Source organism: Schistocerca americana, chromosome 6, assembly GCF_021461395.2.
Source record: "Schistocerca americana isolate TAMUIC-IGC-003095 chromosome 6, iqSchAmer2.1, whole genome shotgun sequence".
NCBI classification, from domain to species: domain Eukaryota; kingdom Metazoa; phylum Arthropoda; class Insecta; order Orthoptera; family Acrididae; genus Schistocerca; species Schistocerca americana.
The window spans coordinates 85876322-85896468 of NC_060124.1; the positions used below are offsets into that span (position 1 = coordinate 85876322).

At 38.4% G+C, this 20147-nt stretch overlaps 1 protein-coding gene across 2 annotated transcripts in view; it reads left to right on the plus strand.

Moving 5' to 3' along the window:
- LOC124619434 (calbindin-32) overlaps window positions 1-4905 on the plus strand; it is a 747279-nt gene extending 742374 nt beyond the window's left edge. For both annotated transcript variants that reach the window (XM_047145810.1, XM_047145811.1), the window contains one exon: window positions 2730-4905. In XM_047145810.1, the coding sequence (XP_047001766.1) occupies window positions 2730-2876 (147 nt within the window). In that variant the 3' untranslated portion in view covers window positions 2877-4905. The remainder of the gene's footprint in view (window positions 1-2729) is intronic.
- The last annotated feature ends 15242 nt before the right edge of the window (window positions 4906-20147 follow it).

Here is a 20147-nt window from a genome sequence, read left to right on the forward strand (position 1 = left end):
TAGAAATGGAAAAAGCTTCTGACAATGTAAAATGATGCAAAATGTTCAAAATTCTGAAGAAAACAGGGGTAAGTTTTAGCAATAAATGGGTAATATACAATACACATAAGAACAAAAAGGAAACAATAACACTGTCAGACCAAGAAAGAAGTTTTTAGATTATAAAGGGTGTAAGACAAGGATGCAGCTTTCAGGAGTGAGATTAAAATTCAAAATAAGAGGCTGTCCATGATAAGACTCACTGATGAATATATCTCAAAACCATTGCATTGACCTAAAAGACAGAAAGTATATGTTCACACACATAAAAAAAAGGTTATAATTAGACAAGCTTTCGGAGCCAGTGGCTCCTTCTTCTGGCACAAGGCTTGAAGAAGGAAGAGGGGTGAAAGAAAAGGACTAGAGAGGTCCAGGAAAAGGAGAATATTTCAGAAAAGTCACTCAGAATCATGGTTCAGGGGAGACTTACTGGACGTGATGGGAAGGAAAGACTGATTGTTGGGGACTGCACCACACGAGATTTGAAAACCTGAGAGCTTAAAGGTGGAAGACAGGGTAATATGCAAGACAGAGGTTACTTTTAAAACATCATGTACAAGTCAATAAGAGTGAAAAGCTAAGTGTATTGTACATGACAGAGGTGGGAGGGGATGGCGAAAAATAGGTCATAAAATGAAAAATGTAGAAAACTAAAACACAGTGAAGAAAAGTGTAGTTATTGTGAAGAAAAGCTGAGACACAAGAAATTAACATAAACTAAGACCAGAGGGGTAGCGAGAACCAAGGACATGTTGTAGCGCCAGTTCCCACCAGCAGAGAGCTCTGAGAAATGTGTCTGGGGGAAGAATCCAGGCAGCACATGTGGTGAAATGGGCACCAAGGTCACAACAGTCATGTTGTAGAGCGTATTCTGCAACAGGATATTTTGTGTTGCCAATATACACCCTCTGCCTACGCCCACTCATCCTAACTGATAATTTGGTGGTAGTCATGCTGCTGTAAAAGGTCAAACTGTTTTTACAAAACAGCTGGTGTATGACATGTCATTTCACAGGTGGCTCTCCCTTTGATAGAGTATGTTTTGCCAGTTAAGGGGTTGTATAGGTGGCGGTAGGAGGGTGCATAGGGCAAGTATTGGAGTAGGGATGGTCACAGGGGCAGATGCCATAGGGTAGGGAGATGAGTGCAGAAGGAGCATAGGGTCTGATGAGTATATGGTGGAGATTGGGAGGGTGACAAAAGGCTGTTCTAGATGTGATGGGAAAAATGTCAGGCAGAATGGATCTCATTTCAGGGTGTGATTTTAGGAAGTCATGTCCTTGTTGAGGTAGCTGATTAATACATTCCAGACCACGATAATACTGAATGAACAGTTGTGTGCTATGAAGTTGCTTCTTGGAAGGATCAGTAGTACCAGGATTGGAAGTACTTTTGAAGTAGGCTGGTGGGGTAATTATGTCCAGTGAAGGCTGAGGTGAGAATGCTGGTGTACTGCTGTAAAGACACTGTATCCAAACTAATGTGTTTGTCTCAAATGCCAAGGCTGCATGGAATGGTATGTTTGACAGAGAGAGAATGGCAGCTGCCAAAATCTAAGAACTGTTGTTTGTTAGCAGGTTTAATGTATATAGAAGTGTGTAGCTGCCCTAAAGTGAGGATGAGATGAACATCAAGGAAAGTGGCAAGGGATTCAGAACAGGACCATGTGAAATTTATTTGTGAGAACGTATTCAGAGATTCCAGAAATTTTAAGAGGTCAGCCTCATCATTAGTCCCTTGAATCCATATGATGAAGATGTCATCAATGCATCTAAACCAAACCAGAGGCTGAAGACTTATGTATCCCAGCAAAGCCTCTACAAGTGACTCATGAAAAGGTTGGCATAGGAAGGAGCCATCCTGGTTCCCATTGCTGCACCCCTAATCTGTTTGTATGTCTCCTTCATATGCTGACCTTCTCATTGGTCACTTTGAGGGGGCTTTCCTGGGTTCCATAAGTCTCCAGCCCCTGGTTTGGTTTGGATACATTGAGGATGTCTTTACCATATGGACTCTTCAATCTCCACATTTCTTCACAGTAACTACTCCTTTCTTCACTTCCTTTTAGTTTTCTACAGCTTTCATTTTCTTACCTATTTTTTTGCTGTCTCCCTCCCACCTCTGTTTCATACAGTGCACTTAGTTTTTCATTGTTGTTAATTTGTACCTGATGTTTTAGAAGTAATCTCAGTCTTGCATATTACCCTGTCTTCCACCATTAAGCTTTCTGGTTTTCAAATCTGGTGCAGTGCAGTCCTGTACAAGCAGTCTTTCCTTCTCATCCTGTCCAGTAAATTTCCCCTGACCTGTGGTTCTGGGTGACTTTCCTGAAATACTCGTTTACCTCCCCAGTCCTTTTCCTTCACCCCTCTCCCTTCTTCAACCCTTCTGCCAGAAGAAGGAGCCACTGGCTCCAAAAGCTTGCCTAATTATGACCTTCTTTTATGTGTGTGAACATATACTTTCTGTCTTTTAGTCCAGTGCAAAGTATTTGAGATATTTTGCTGTCTCAAAATGAAATAAAATACCATGTATATAGATATTCACCCTTTGTGTATAGTCTCCTCCTTCCTCTTACCAGCAAAGTGGAAATATAGCTTCATTATTTATATTTTCAGCTAACTGACTGAACATCTTGGAACTACTACATTCCCTACATTTGATTTTCAATGTTTTTCTTATGATTATAGGATTATGATGCTCAAGATCTGCAAGACTTCGAGGAAACTATTCTTCGTGGTGTTGATTACAACCAGGATGGAAAGATCAATAAGAAAGAACTCACAATGATACTATTGGCTCTTGCAAAACATAACCAGGAGGAAGATGCTGCTTAAATTCTGTTAAAAAATTCTTTTTGAAATGAATGGTGATACAGATACTGAATGAAGTTCACTAATGAAAGAGCTGACTTTGTATTTGTTCCACATAAATGTTCCAAGTAAAACCAGCAAGCTGTAAACATCAATGATAAGTAATATAGGGTCTTAGAAAGTTTATTAAATGACAGTTTTGATGAACGTAAGGTAATGACTCATTTAGCTAACATGAACATAGTACCATGTGTCAAGCAAGACTTTGGTCAAGCAAATAAAACTAGCCCATATATAAGTAAATTTTTTAAAATAACCTTACAGAGACAAATACATGGTTGAATACTTCATGAAAGAATGTTTTGTATAGATTTTAATGCCGATTAAAACATTTTATGGATTAAAATCCCGAGTGCTCAGGGTGAAAACAATGTTGTTTGGGCAAATAAGCAATGTATTATAGTGTTCATCTTAATGCAAGGTTATATAAAATACCCATAAGCTAAAACCAAAGTGTGTCTTTTTCTTGAGGAATGGAAACAAGTGACATTAATGTGCTTGATTTCACTGGTCGGATTTCTGACACACCATCACACACCAATATATGAAATTTCATGAGTTACATTTGAAAAATAAAAATAACAGTTAAGTTTACAATAAGATTCATAAAGCCACATTCACCATCAGATATAGCCTATGTTGAATTACATTAATTGAAGTATAGTGTAAATAAAATATTTACTGCAATTTATTATCTCTTAGGTACTGAAAGAGTTACATTGAGTCTAGTGCTCAGTTGCAGGTGCAACATTTTTCAAAAGACTTACTGCTATCTCATAAGTAACAGTGTGTCATTCCCATTCATGTCAGTTTGCTACTTTCTAAAAATCTTACTACTGATGCATATTGTGAACAAAACACTAGATATGTTCCCTTAAACTGTCAAACTTTTGTATGGCAGTACTATACACATTTGGTGCAGCCTCTAAACATCCCAATTTACTGTATAATGGTTTTTAGATATTTGTAACTGTGTCTTAAACACAAAGGAATAAGCAATTTAAGAACTATGTACTGGCTTCACTTATAATAGGTGTGTTTTCTGCTATGCTCAATTTTTGTAGTGTTTATAAAAACGCTAACTAAATTATGACTTTCAGATCATGATAGTCAGCCACACACTTTAATACAAGAATATAAAACAACTAAATTTAATGTGTACTGATAAGAAAAGATGAATTCCATGAATCACAACAGATCTAACTTTAAATAGAGTTAAGCAGATAATAGTGTAAGTAACAGAAGCTGAAAGCAATTGAGAACAAGACTTCATTAATTTAGAAAAAAAATGTACAACTAGTAGCTGCTGGTACAATAGTAAAGACATTCCTGACAAGTGGCTTTAAACACCAATTTTAATTTAACACACAGATCCATTGCATAAGTGTTTCAAAAGTTACTGTCCAAAAGTGCACAAACATTTTGCACAAATTTTAATAATGACTTGATAGATATATACAAATATAACTGATAAGGAATGCTGTGCCAAACAGAATTTTGTTAGTGATTTTTAAAGTGTCCACATTAAGGTGTTAGTGCAATCATGCTGTTTAGCAATGAAATTCAGAAAAAAATAATTTTTTATGTTGTGTCGGCTGGGTTTACTTGGAACCTTAATTGTTGTATAAGAATGTTTATCAATGTTAATTATTATAATAAATGATATTTTGTATGAAATGCAGTACATGTTATAAGGTATGTTTGGAGTTTGTGAGATATTCTATATGATATTGACTGCTTACTTGTGGAAAACAATAAGAAGCAATGCTTTTTACTTTTTAAGATTAATAAAACATGAAAGCTAGTAGTTAATGAATTGAACCCCTTGCTAACAAGTCTCCAGTCTTCATTCGTACTGAATGTATGTCCCAGTCAAAAAAGAATTGGAATTATATATGTGTACTCCATCAAAATTAGTTAGAAATAATCTTTTAGAGCTGTATCTTTATGTTACACATGTACAAAAAATAAACCTTGATTGTAATACACAAAATGACTTTTAATTTCCTTCATTCCAGTGAGGAATATTAAATTTTCACTGTATTTACACGAGCACCTTCCTGATCCATGAAAAAAGATGCACATAAGTAAAAATGTATTGTGGTTGATTTGATTTCATGCAGCCTTGCAGCTCATGTACATCGACCAATAACTTTAGCATTACTTTACTGCAGAGTTCTTGATCATATTCTAAGTTTGAATATTATAATTTTTTCTTGAGACTGAGAGTCTTATGTCCACAAATAGCACATTTTTAAAAAGTGTCACTCATGCAAAATTCAGCTTGCTCTTTTCTCAAATGATATACTGTGATCTATGGACAAAGGGCAACAGGCAGATTCCATATTTTAGATTTCCATAGAGCATTTGACATGGTGCCACACTGCAGACTGTTGACAAAGGTATGAGCATGTGGAATAGATTCCCAAATGTGTGAGTGGCTTGAAGACTTCTCAAGAAACAGAACCTAGTACACTGTCCTGAACATCAAGGGTTTGTCAGAGGCAAGTGTAACAACAGGAGTGATCCAGGGAAATGCGATAGGACCATTATTATTTGAATAAAATAGAGGGAAATGTGGGATATATATATAAAAACAAAGATGAGGTGACTTACCGAACGAAAGCGCTGGCAGGTCGATAGACACACAAACAAACACAAACACACACACAAAATTCAAGCTTTCGCAACAAACTGTTGCCTCATCAGGAAAGAGGGAAGGAGAGGGGAAGACGAAAGGAAGTGGGTTTTAAGGGAGAGGGTAAGGAGTCATTCCAATCCCGGGAGCGGAAAGACTTACCTTAGGGGGAAAAAAAGGACGGGTATACACTCGCACACACGCACATATCCATCCACACATACAGACACAAGCAGACATATTTAAAGACCAATGCAATGGGAACTTGCCCTTCAGTGTATATATATATATATATATATATATATACTGCCTGTGTCCATTCGCATGAATGGACACAGGCAGACAGTGTTTGTTGGTAATGAGGATCACCCTGTGGCTAAACATGGCTTGGTGCACGGCCAACACATCTTGGCACAGTGTTACACCGTCCGAGTTATCTGGATACTTCCCACCAACACCAACCTATCCGAACTCCGGAGATGGGAACTTGCCCTTCAGTATATCCTCTCTTCTCGTTATCCGCCAGGCCTCAATCTCCGCTAATTTCAAGTTGCCGCCACTCATACCTCACCCGTCTTTCAACAACTTCTTTGCCTCTACACTTCCGCCTCGACTGACATCTCTGCCCAAACTCTTTGTCTTTAAATATGTCTGCTTGTGTCTGTATGTGTGGATGGATATGTGTGTGTGTGTGAGAGTGTATACCTGTCCTTTTTTCCCCCGAAGGAAAGTCTTTCCGCTCCCGGGATTGGAATGACTCCTTACCCTCTCCCTTAAAACCCACATCCTTTCGTCTATCCCTCTCCTCCCCTCTTTCCTGATGAGGCAACCGTTGGTTGCGAAAGCTAGATATTTGTGTGTATGTTTGTGTGTCCATCGACCTGCCAGCGCTTTCGTTCGGTAAGTCACCTCATATTTGTTTTTTTATATATATATATATATATATATATATAAAAAAAACAAATATGAGGTGACTTACCGAACGAAAGCGCTGGCAGGTCGATGGACACACAAACATACACACAAATATCTAGCTTTCGCAACCATATATATATATATATATATATAGGGAAACATTCCACGTGGGAAAAATATATCTAAAAACAAAGATGATGTGACTTACCAAACGAAAGCGCTGGCAGGTCGATAGACACACAAACAAACACATACATACATACATACATACAAAATTCAAGCTTTCACAACAAACTGTTGCCTCATCAGGAAAGAAGGAAGGAGAGGGAAAGACGAAAGGATGTGGGTTTTAAGGGAGAGGGTAAGGAGTCATTCCAATCCTGGGAGCGGAAAGACTTACCTTAGGGGGGAAAAAGGATGGGTATACACTCGCACGCGCACACACACACACACACACACACACACACACACACACACACACACACACACACATATATACAGACACAAGCAGACATATTTAAATATGTATGCAGGGTATTTTCAGGTGACAAGTGACTAAAGTTAACAGGAAATACGAGTGCAAAGAAGTATGTAATCAACATAGAGGAGGCTGTCTGTGCTTACAGACAAAGAGACAGCATATTCTACAGAAGAAATACTGCGACAACGGTGAACAGCGAACAATTTTGCGGCATGTTTTATACTGACAAAACAAATGAGTGTGGTATGGGATAGTGGTAGTTATGGTATCAAGTAACTATGGCATATCGTCCAGGTGTTATTGTTCAGAAGTTACTCTCAAAAGCGGAATTACACTCAGTATGACGAACAAAGATTTGATACATACGACTGTAACAAACACACACAAATAATCTAGTACCATGCAATCTATTGCATGATGTTTAGAATAGAAGGCATGTTTTGGAAAATTCAGTTTAGGGGATCAATCTTCATTTGGTTTAATACACCGTTTACTATACTTAAGCTATATCCAGTAAAATCAAAAATCATTTGTATATATGTGCTGCACAAATTTTGTAAAACAGAATGATGAGATAAACGTTACAGAATAATCTTATTTTTATTCAAAATGTATACAGTGTAGTGAAGCGGGTCTGTAATAACCCATTTCATGGTACTACAATCATGATGCTTCTCTGTTTCGTTTGTCGAGTCTCGGAGATGACATTTTCATGTCATGTGCTTGAGCAGTGGTTAAGCTCTTGCGAAAGGAATACCTAAGAACGTCTTTATTATTACGTGTGTTATTGTCAAGAAGACGGTTTACCCATTGGTTCACCTATTTCAGGAACATTAGCAAAAATTCTCATTAACCATATAGAATAATTAATATTTGAAGACATAATAACGAAGAAAAGCTACAACATAATCTTCTGAAACAGATACGTGGATGACATAATTTGCACCGTAGATGAATATAAAAATAGAATACAACAACTACACAAAGACATAAATACTATGCTCAAAAACATAAAGTTCACAATACAAGAAGAACACGACAACTCACAAACTCACAGCTTTCTAGTCATAACCATAAAAAAGACAGTAACAAACACACATTTTACATATACAGAAAACCCAGAACAAGTCACACTATCTTAAACGCAACATCAAACCACCCTCAGAATCACAAATACATGTTAAACAGACTGAACACGACCCCCTGAAACACTTCTGATTGCCAGAAAGAGCTAGCCATTATAAAACAAACAGCATTAAAAATGGACACAAAGAAACAACCAAAGGGAACAAACAAAGGGAAAAATAACGACACAAATAATGTAAAAATCTTCCCAAACCACATCAGCACATACAAATTGCACTACTACAAAAACAGGGCATACAATGACCTACCACCAAAATTCACTCATAAAATACGTAACATATTCAAGAAATAAGTCATGGACATTGCTTGCAAATCGAACAACTCAATACAAAAGCACATCCCAAAACTGAAATCAAAACCAGACGGATACCAACAACCTGACATCTATCAGCACAGTTGCAGACCTTGTAAAAAGATATACTTTGGACTGACCGGCAGGACATTCGACACAAGATATAAAGAACACATCAGAGAATTTAAATACAGGACAAACCATCCCATACGTGTGTCTCGCGGGCCCCGAGGAATCGCTTCATGACGTCATCAGTAAGGCTGAAAGCGTGACAGCGCTGCCTTGTGACTAGACCTGTAAACAACTCTGTTGACGTAAGTGACGTCACACGTTGGCCACAACGTATGTACGGACTTGCCATCAGCTATTGTTTTGGAACGTCAAATCAATCCAGATTGTTTGAATGAAGCTTCCATTAACAGAATTAAATGTAGAAAGAAGGTTTGAATGCGAATAATCTGGATTATGGTGACATAATAATCCGCAGCGTAGTCAAAGTTACACACTAGAGTCTTACGTGATTGATTGAAGCCAATTGATAACAAATTATTGGTCGAAAGGCAGAGTGATTTATAGCATAACACATATTACGCGTTGAGGACAATGTGTATAAATGTTTTTAACGCATTAACTGCAGCTTACCAATGTAGGCTAACTACCACTGAGACGTTTGCAGCACGAATTTGTCTTTGAACCCATACCAGCAGTAGCAAATGCGGAAAAACAAATCAAATATGGTAAAGGATACGTAGTGGAACGCCCATTGCATTTTTCCAGTTTGTGTACGATATCTGTAAATAATATGCATCAAAACACGTCGGATGATTGTTCATTTTCTATATGTTTTTTGGGGATGACCCAGTAGTTTTATTTTTTTATTATGAGAAATGCATTAAATGTGGGAAAGTGCATTTAAATACGTCGCAAACAAATATTAGGCAAAGCCACACGTCTGTCTGTTATCACAACCGTTATTTCTCATTCGCTGTGTTCCACAACTCTCGACGAAATTATCGCTTTTCAACCTAATGTAGACCTCAGACTATGCTACAAATAGTTATTACTCCAGCCAAGGTTTCTAGGGAAAGGGGCGAAATCCAGTATAGTGCTCTAGCCCAGATATGTGCTCTGGCCCAGTGTCTGTTACCGATATGCTTAAATTTTGATCGCTGTTTTTCTGTAAATAAACAGCTATATGCCAATCACATCTCCCTGTATGTAGTTTCTCAAAAATCCAGTTTATGTGATCTTAAGATAAAAAGAGCTCAATGAGGGAATATTAATAGATCCAAGCAGTAAGCCTACTGACATCTCCAAATTGTAAGACTGCTATAGATGCAAGTCACTGATTGTCAGAGTGTATCAGTGGGACAAAACATTTGAAGTAAATCACAAAGCTTAGGTTAGTTCAACTATTACTTCTTAATGTAGTAGGCAGTCACAATTTTCTTCCGTATTTTGATGTACATACATACTACACAAGCAACCAAATGGTACCTGGTGGAGGGTACCTTGTACCACTATAAATCATTTTCTTTCCTGTTCCACTCGCAAACAGAGAGAGGGAAGAAAGGCTATCTACCATCCGAACCCAGATTTCTCATGCCTTCTAAATTTTCTCAATAGTGTTGTACAAAAAGAACATTATTTTCCCTCCAGGGATTCTCATTATACTCACACATAGTTTGAAACTACTGGTAACCTATATAGCATCCAGACTCTGAGTTACTTCAATGTGTTGCTTAAATCTGACCTGGATCTCAAACATTGGAGCAGTACTCATGAATTTGTCACATAATTGTTCTATACGGGTGGTGTAAGTGATCTTCCCCTCATTTCCAGTCACAAACTATATTCATCTTCCCAGATGAAGGAAGTAACAACCCTGAAAGCAAGAAAGGTTTTTTTTTTTAAGTGCTGTTTTTCTCTCATACTTTGTACAAGTCATTTCATAATTTTACAATGAGTACTGTCAGCTGTTCATATAATGGTAACATTAAAATCCTGTTAATTTGAACCTTAGCGTTAACATTAACTAGCAATTGCATTTGTGAGTCGAAACATTATGTTTAATTATAGTCATAGAAGGAGAAGTTAATAAAATATTTTTTTTACTTTGTATTTTTTTATTACCTTAGGATTTTCAGTTTTCTGCCTGATGTCTAGCAGCAACCCGTTAAAGACTTTCAATCAGAATGTGATATTCCATTCTGAATCGTAGGCAGGGATGTATAGCCTACATGGACATTGTTTTTACTTCCAGTATTTTGCAAGTTCATTTCACTGAACAGAGTAAAATTACCCCTATTATGAACAACAAATACTATTAGGGAGTAACTATGTTGACATGTAAGTGAAGGACTCCGAAGGGCTCTGAAAAGACTTCTGTAAGAAGCTGCGCTATCAATTTTACACAATAATTTTACTCACATGGATAAAAAGTTTTGTTAACTTGCCACATCAGATTTGAATAAAATCGCAAGCTTTTCATAGCAGCCTCCATCACCGTCACCAGTAATGGTACTGGTGTGGTGTACTGTAGCAGCACATTAAAAGTGGAACTTCCTGGCAGATTAAAACTGTGTGCCCGACCGAGACTCGAACTCGGGACCTTTGCCTTTCGCGAGCAAGTGCTCTACCATCTGAGCTACCGAAGAATGACTCACGCTCGGTACTCACAGCTTTACTTCTGCCAGTATCTCGTCTCCTACCTTCCAAACTTTACAGAATCTCTCCTGCGAACCTTGCAGAACTAGCACTCCTGAAAGAAAGGATATAGCGGAGACATGGCTTAGCCACAGCCTGGGGCATGTTTCTCATTCTGGAAACATTAAAAGTGTTTCAATTGAATTGATTCTGCATTATTTCTCTTGCTCATGTCGTTGACATTAATACTACCAAGTTGTGTTCTTGTACAGTAATTAGTTTCCATGTTATAACATGTTAAATATAGAAAGTTTAACTGTAACCAAGCAGTAGTTTTCTTTGATGACAATATCAGTTCCAGTGCACAACTGAATTTCAAACTCTGTCTTGTGGGGTGAAAATCCATTACTGCTGCTATCTTGTGCTGACAATGAGATGACTTTCATAGAAATACTGAATTATTTCATTTGTAATACAGTTTCATAGTTTTTGTAGTTGCTCATGACCTTTACACTTGCATGCAATAGATGTAGCATCAGCATACAGAACTATCCTTGAATTTGGGGAGCAGTATTTTGTCATTTACATAAATCGACAAGAGAAAGTATCCCAGTACAAAGTCCTGGGTACCCTGTATTACATATCAGTAATTTTAGATCAGTGTATGCCACTCGCCATTCTTAAGAGTGAAAACTGATTTGTGTTAGATAAGGTTTTATTAAACTGTAAACAATTATCAGCATTATTACCCAGCCGTTTTCCCAGAGTATTTACTATCTCTCTCTACAAGCAATTGATAGAGATTAGCTTTCCCATCTATAGCTTATCGCAGAAAGTTCAGTAACACCTTCAACATAGAAGGAATTGAGCACCAACTATTGGCACTTTTGCAACATCACCATAAGGTTTGATATCCCTACTGAAAGACGAGCAGAAATTTTTTGTTAATTGGTGCATAATAAGGTTCTTTTTTGGTATACCAGTGCTCAGTAATAACTGAAACATCTGGTGTATTAAAACATGCTATTATGTCCGAATCATTGTGCTTACTTCCTAGGCTCGTAAAGTTTTGGAAGATGATGTTTGTTCGCAGGTTGCATTGTCACCACATGTTTTTTTCTTTTTTCTGTTTGTAACCATAAATATCCTCATTAAGTAAATCAGATGTACTTGTCAAACTGGGAAGAGGACACAAAAAGGTCACACATGTACAAAATAATAATAAAAGGAAAGATTCAAAACGAGTTTCTTACAGCAAAATGTAAAACTTAATTGTTTTTGGATATATTACTTACTTATATCCTTCATTCAAAAACTTAAGAAGGCTGTTAGTTTAGCGTCTTCAAGGCATAATGCTGTTTCACTGAGCATCGCAACAATCAAGCCTGAGATAGTAGTGTACTATGATACTACCTATGAAGAAATTGATGCACTGGATGCGAAGTGCACTGTTTAGTCTACCCAGCAGGTGTTCCAGAAGATGGCCCTGCACTATTCTATAGCATCATGAATATTTGTGTGGTATATACACTAGTGATATATTCATCACTGACAGAAAATTTAATAATCACATTTTTCCTTCAAGTTTCTGAAATGGCAGTTGATGAGCTCATATCTGAAGAGACAGCTATCAACCCACACTTTCAGCATGAAGTAGGACTACAATTACCAGAATTCTGAAATGTGGATCTAGTAAACCTAGAGTTGCTCTAGGAAAATGAGTAAGATGTGACATGTGTCCCAGATCAAAGATGAGAAAATGAAAGGTTGCTGTATTAGTTATAGCACACAAATATGCAGTGACTAAGAAGTGTGAAATGACAGTGTTCAAAGCTATGTAGACTTGTTTAATTCCTGGTTTAAGTCATTCACATTATTTCATTGCTGTGTTTCCTGCTGCCATCCATTAATACCAGAATGTCAACAACTACTTTGTTACTTTAAAATCTTCAACATGTTCACTGTGGCTGACACAAAGGTCAATAAGAGCTACTAGCCACGAGCTTTAAAGTGTCAGCTGCAGTGAATGTGCAAAACAAGAAAATTTTTGCAATTTAATTTAAAGTCCTATTCAGCTTCCTTTTTCAGGCGTGTTTATTTTTAAATATTAAAACTGATGAGAGTTTCATTACAAGACCCCTAATTTTGAAATCTGGATGACATCATCCCAGCACTGCAACAAAATATGCACCATACACAACAGGTTCAATGTAATCTCTCCTCTCCACAAATTTGCATCTCAGATGTGTTATATGTCATATATATGTTGTACATCATATAATACTACAGTTAATTTTCCATATATCTGAGCAAAACGAGTTATTGTGTGTCCATGTTTATCTCATCTAGGCATTGCATCTTTCCCTTAACTTCAGTGTGCTTTACAATAAAATTTGTATGAAAAGTTTTCTGTGTAAATTACCTATTCTACAGCTAATGCTTGTGTAACCCAATGTGCCATTCAGGTGGGTTAACTGGTGTGTCAATATAATTGTCAGGTTTGGTTTGAAAGGGGTTCTTGAAATATATTCCCACATAAATTTTTATCTATTCTCGGTTGCAAAATATATTACACACTGTCAGTGCCATTTCAATGCAAAGATTTTAAATCATGCTGGGGAATATACCAATAACACAGTTGCAGCATACCTCAGAAATTTAATTTTAGTTGCCTCAACCAATGACAATTACGGACCAAGTCTTGCACTGCCCTGTTTTGTGTATTAACCCGTTGGCTGGCATGAAGGTGCCGGTGGTCACAGCAGATTGCTCTGCTGGGGCAAGCACTGATCTCGTGGTAACAACCAGGTATCAGCAATTTTACACTTTAATCTTACCGAGGAAAAATATTTACTTATATTTGATATCCCTTACCATTTCAAGACAATTTTTCGGTTTGCGGTATTTTTATTTAAATGACTACAATGTTATTCATGAATTCAGTTTTAGATACATATTTAACATAATACATTTAGCTGTGTAAAGGATAATTCCTGAAACAGTAATTAGCATTCTAGCTGTATCTTTTTAGCCAAGGCTGTACAGATGCATATACTTCACACTAGTTCCTAAACGACTGCTTAACACATTGACTACCACGCTGCTGACAGCAGAGCAGCACACTTAATGCTGTATTCCAGACCTAATCATGTCAGGGCCAAGAAATGCAGAAGATAATCTCTCAGGGAGTACTATAATCTAATAATGTAAACTTATAACTAAAAAGGCCATTTCCAATTATGTCTACCAAGCAAATTATGCTTTGAGTCAGTGATTTCTTTTGCCATAACTGACTAGTGAACATGCATGCCATAGGATGGTGAATATTTATACTTTGCCTGTGGGAAGCAGCTAAGCACATAGTCCAATTTATGTTGAAATTATCACCTGGGTATTTTAATTAAATTTGGTCTACTATAGGCAACATGATAAAGGAATCAAAAGAAAGACACACACAGATTTAATTTCTTTATTAACAATGCTCGGATTTCCACATCACCATGGAGGTACCAAGCTGGATGCGTTACTCGTTTTTTTACATGGTGAGTTTCCCCAGTAGGCCTATAAACCATGAAACAGACAAAAAAGCTACTTCTCGTTGTCTTCTCTTCCTTGGACTTTCACTTCAGAAACTCTGAAACATCCATTACAAAAACACATTACACCACTCACAAACCTGGATTCAGTCACTGCAATTCATATCTATTTTACTGTCAAAAATACTGACCATGATCAATGATTAATTGTGAACATTCAAAAGTTTTCAAATGTGCAGGTTACTGTTAGAATACAGTTACTACACAATTTTTGATCAGGAAAAAGTTACGATGATTGCAACTTAAATACCGAAGCCATTTGTTATGAGAATACGCCGTTACCACAAATAATCCACATAGATGCATTGAAAGAAACTTTACTGAGTAACATAATGCATCAGAATACTATAGGCACAAAGAATGAAATTTCTGTAGATTTACCATACATTTTACTTTTCTTGCGCATGATAAGATTGCTAACGGAAGTTACTTACCGTCCATTGTCTGGAATATAAACTATCCTTTCTCGTCTGCAAACACGTGTTTTTGCAGCAAGTTTTATCAATTTCTTTCCGTGATTGAAAAGCTTTAACGCACACAAATCCCGCCATCATACACAAATCCACGAGGCATCACCATGCCATGTTCAAAGAATATCCGCGTTTCGAAAACTACCAGCGATATTGGCTTGCATGAGAGACAACGTCATGCCATGATATGACGTCATGATTCCTCGGGGCCCGCGAGACGCTTCTACCATCCCATATTTGCAGATCATCTACAACAAGAACACCATAGGCCATGCAATATTAAAAAAGACATGAACATCGTAAGAATCAGTAAAGACAGCCACCTTCTCCCTTTCCAAGAAAATTTCTCTATAAACGAAGTGTTAACACAAAATAAACATTGCTTAATGACCAAATAAATATTGGAAACCAGACTGCATATGAAATAATTGATGACATTACACAAAAAAAAGCCCTTTCCATCCTTCACCCTCTCCCACTCTCCCACCTAACCGCGCTCAGTTTCATTTCACTTCTTGCTCTACGCCTTCTACTCCAACTCACAGTCCATCACACTACTATACACTTGTATCATCTCATGATGACTTCCCGCTCCCCCAACCAAAAAAAGGAAATGGGGCACTATTACTTCACTACTCTTACACAGTACATAAATACACAGCAACATAATTAAATAGAATTACATACATACAACAAACTGAAAAAAGAGTATAAATGAACCACAAACTAGAGGCAATGTTATGTTGGCAACACTACAAAACAGAAACCACAATACCTACTTAGAAGTATAAAACCAAAAAGAAAACAGTGGTGTGCGAGTGTGCGAAAAGTGTGCTGTGTAAAACATACAAAATTCATAGTTCTGCTGGTCAACAAAAAATTAGACTACAACTATCAGTGTCCAAAGAAGAAGATATCAACGATATGTTAACAGACGGCATTTTCCGATGTAGGCGATAAATCAAGCGGAAATCATCGTAAGTAAAAGAACATATTGTTAACGAAGTATTTTTCGATCTTAAAGTAAATCAAAATGTAAATAACTTAATTACAGGACACTGATGATGCTTCATCTCAACTAAGCGAAACGCTTCTGGTGAAAAGACACGCATTCTTTGTAGTTGAAACTACGGAACAAAAATACCGTAAAATTTTTTTATTTAAATTTATTGAATCTTTGTCTCACTCTTCCTGCCACTAATAATTCTCCTTCGGTAAATTCTGAGGTGACCTGAATAGAAAACATACAAGATACAATAGTTTTTAATTGTTTGGTGACTTAATTACTAGTTTCTTAAGCATATAGTAGCACTAATCATGAGTAATTTTTGTGAGAAATATTTTTTGTCATTTGTTAAAATCCTTAGAATTCCTTCAATTAATATATGAGGTGGTTTCAAAAAGTGTGTCCCACATTATTATGGCAGGCCAAGTAACATGTATTGAATGGTGCATCACCCTTAAAATTGTCCGAGACACTTTACATTACTTTCCAACAAGTCACCAAGTCGATGTATACAGTGACTGGAGCACTCTACGAATTGATCAAATCCTCGGTGTTTGAATCCCACTCCTTGGTCACACAGCCATTGACCTCAAATCTCTTCCTTGGAGTAAATTTCTACATTGACAGTACATGGTTAGAGCTGCATTTGAAAGACACATTAACTGTAAGATGGGCTGTTGGCCCCAGGAAACATCAAAGTTAATTCTGGAGTCATCTTTGGAATGAAAAAGTTTATGACATATAGCACTATGATAGCTAATACGAGGGCAGTTCAATAAGTATTGCAACAAATTTTTTTTCTGAAACGGGGGTTGTTTTATTCAGCATTGAAATACACCAGGTTATTCCCCAATCTTTTTGCTACACAACACTATTTTTCAACATAATCTCCATTCAATGCTACGGCCTTACGCCACCTTGAAATGAGGGCCTGTATGCCTGCACGGTACCATTCCACTGGTCGATGTCGGAGCCAACGTCGTACTGCATCAATAACTTCATCATCCACGTAGTGCCTCCCACGGATTGCGTCCTTCATTGGGCCAAACATATGGAAATCCGACGGTGCGAGATCGGGGCTGTAGGGTGCATGAGGAAGAACAGTCCACCGAAGTTTTGTGAGCTCCTCTCGGGTGCGAAGACTTGTGTGAGGTCTTGCGTTGTCAAGAAGAAGGAGAAGTTCGTTCAGATTTTTGTGCCTACGAACACGCTGAAGTCGTTTCTTTAATTTCTGAAGAGTAGCACAATACACTTCAGAGTTGATCGTTTGACCATGGGGAAGGACATCGAACAGAATAACCCCTTCAGCGTCCCAGAAGACTGTAACCATGACTTTACCGGCTGAGGGTATGGCTTTAAACTTTTTCTTGGTAAGGGAGTGGGTGTGGCGCCACTCCATTGATTGCCGTTTTGTTTCAGGTTCGAAGTGATGAACCCATGTTTCATCGCCTGTAACAATCTTTGACAAGAAATTGTCACCCTCAGCCACATGATGAGCAAGCAATTCCGCACAGATGGTTCTCCTTTTCTCTTTATGGTGTTCGGTTAGAGAACGAGGGACCCAGCGGGAACAAACCTTTGAATATACCAACTGGTGAACAATTGTGACAGCACTACCAACAGAGATGTCAAGTTGAGCACTGAGTTGTTTGATGGTGATCTGTCGATCATCTTGAACGAGTGTGTTCGCACGCTCCGCCATTGCAGGAGTCACAGCTGTGCACGGCCGGCCCGCACGCGGAAGATCAGACAGTCTTGCTTGACCTTGCGGCGATGATGACACACGCTTTGCTCAACGACTCACCGTGGTTTTGTCCACTGCCAGATCACCGTAGACATTCTGCAAGCGCCTATGAATATCTTAGATGCCCTGGTTTTCCGCCAAAAGAAACTCGATCACTGCCCGTTGTTTGCAACACACATCCGTTACAGACGCCATTTTAACAGCTCCGTACAGCGCTGCCACCTGTCGGAAGTCAATGAAACTATACGAGACGAAGCGGGAATATTTGAAAATATTCCACAAGAAATTTCCGGTTTTTTCAACCGAAATTGGCCGAGAAAAAAAATGTGTTGCATTACTTATTGAACTGCCCTCGTACTAAATTTCACACATGTGCCTGATGCAAAGGTCAAATCTCGGTGAAGCTCCACACAAGGGAGCAATTAGTTACAATGAAGATCCTAGTGGTTCGTTAGAGAGGTCAGCGCGTAGCCTTGATCTCTTTAGGAATTAATTTGCCTGGAAAGCCAGAGCGATGGCCTAAATACCGTGAAGGCACCAGGATACCCCTGGGTCTATCTGCGGCCACATGACCCTGTGGAGGGAGGTACATCTGTAAGGCCAGCGACCTTCTGTAGCGAACATGCTGGCCTGATGGGTGCGCGGAAAACCTTCCGTTTGTCATCTGCTGCAGCAGCCCTTTAGCATTGCCTTGCAGGCCACCTACTTGATGCTCGTGGATGATTAGTTGCTATGTGAGAAAACGAATGGCCCTGACACAGCGCTCATCATCAGAATATCTGGCATTGCCTGGCATCAGTTCTTTAGTTCCTGGGCACTGTCATCTGTGGTTGTTGATTGTCCTCCTTCCTCGTCAGCATCACCCAAGGCTGTGTGACCTTGGTCAAATTGTTGGCATCATTTCTCTAAGGGTGCGTGCAACATAGCATTTAGTCCACATGCAGCCAGATTTTCACGGTGCATCTGTGTGCTGTTTGGCTGAATTACCCACGACAATCGTTTTGTCGCATGTACTTCTACTTTGGCATACATTTCCATCTGCCACACCACTTTACTCGCACACTATGACATACATGTTAGCTGTACTGAAACAAAGGTGTGTCAACAGCAAACTCAGAATATTTACTCTCTCCTGGTAATGCGCCACTCCCGTTGATACATGGTCTTAGTGTGGGATGACATTTGGAACTTATTTTTTGTAATCCCCTCACAGTTTTAGAACATGAATCATCTTGGCAGGTACTGTATACAGACAATACCACTGAATTCATTTTGAGAAACCCTCTTTATGTGGTCGTCACCCACCAACAATACGTGCAAGAAACTTGTGTCTATAACATCAAATAAAATTCACACCTCAGCAGTAGCGGCATATTGACCTGAGTATGACACAGCGAGAGAAATGTGATGTTTAACGAGTTTTCGTGATTTTTTGTGAACTTGCTATATCTAGCTGTGATTCTTTGTTATTCGCCACACGTACACACGTGGTTTCCGTTTTCAATTACGGAGTGGAATAGAGTGTGTCCCGACATGTCAGGCCAATAGATGTTCAATGTGGTGGCCATCATTTGCTGCACACAATTGCAATCTCTGGCGTAATGAATGTCGTACACGCCGCAGTACATCTGGTGTAATCTGGGGTCGTAGGCACATCACGGTACACATTCTCCTTTAACGTACCCCACAGAAAGAAGTCCAGAGGTGTAAGATCAGGAGAATGGGCTGGCCAATTTATGCGTCCTCCACGTCCTATGAAACTCCCGTCGAACGTGTACCTCACCCCTCATGGTAATGTACATGTGCGTCACTGAAAAAGACCAATAAAAAGGTGTTAGCATGTGAACGTAATGTGCTGTTCCAGTCTCTTCTGTACCTAAGGTCCATCACCGTTCCCTTTGGATCCCTACGTAATTCGGTGCTCTCCGATACACACGATCGAACAGCGGAGGAGTGGTACTCAAGCGTCAACTTTAGGTTACAATATCTCCGGATGTAATTAACATTTTACAATGCAACAAACGGCACTGATTACGTATTTGTTTATATGTTCAGATGTGCTAACAAAACTAACGGGGTTCCATTTAAAAAAACGTAGGTTTGTGTTAAAAAAACATACTTCCGTGCATTTTTTTATGGTTTGTATTAACCAATTACACTAGCCCCTCTCCTCACGTTCGGTCTGTGGAATCGATTCGTCAGTATTTGATGTGGTTTACGAAATATATCCAGCGGTAACGTTAGGTGACTCACCCTATATATAAATTGCGTGTGTTGTTTCTATAAGTGGAAGTAATTACT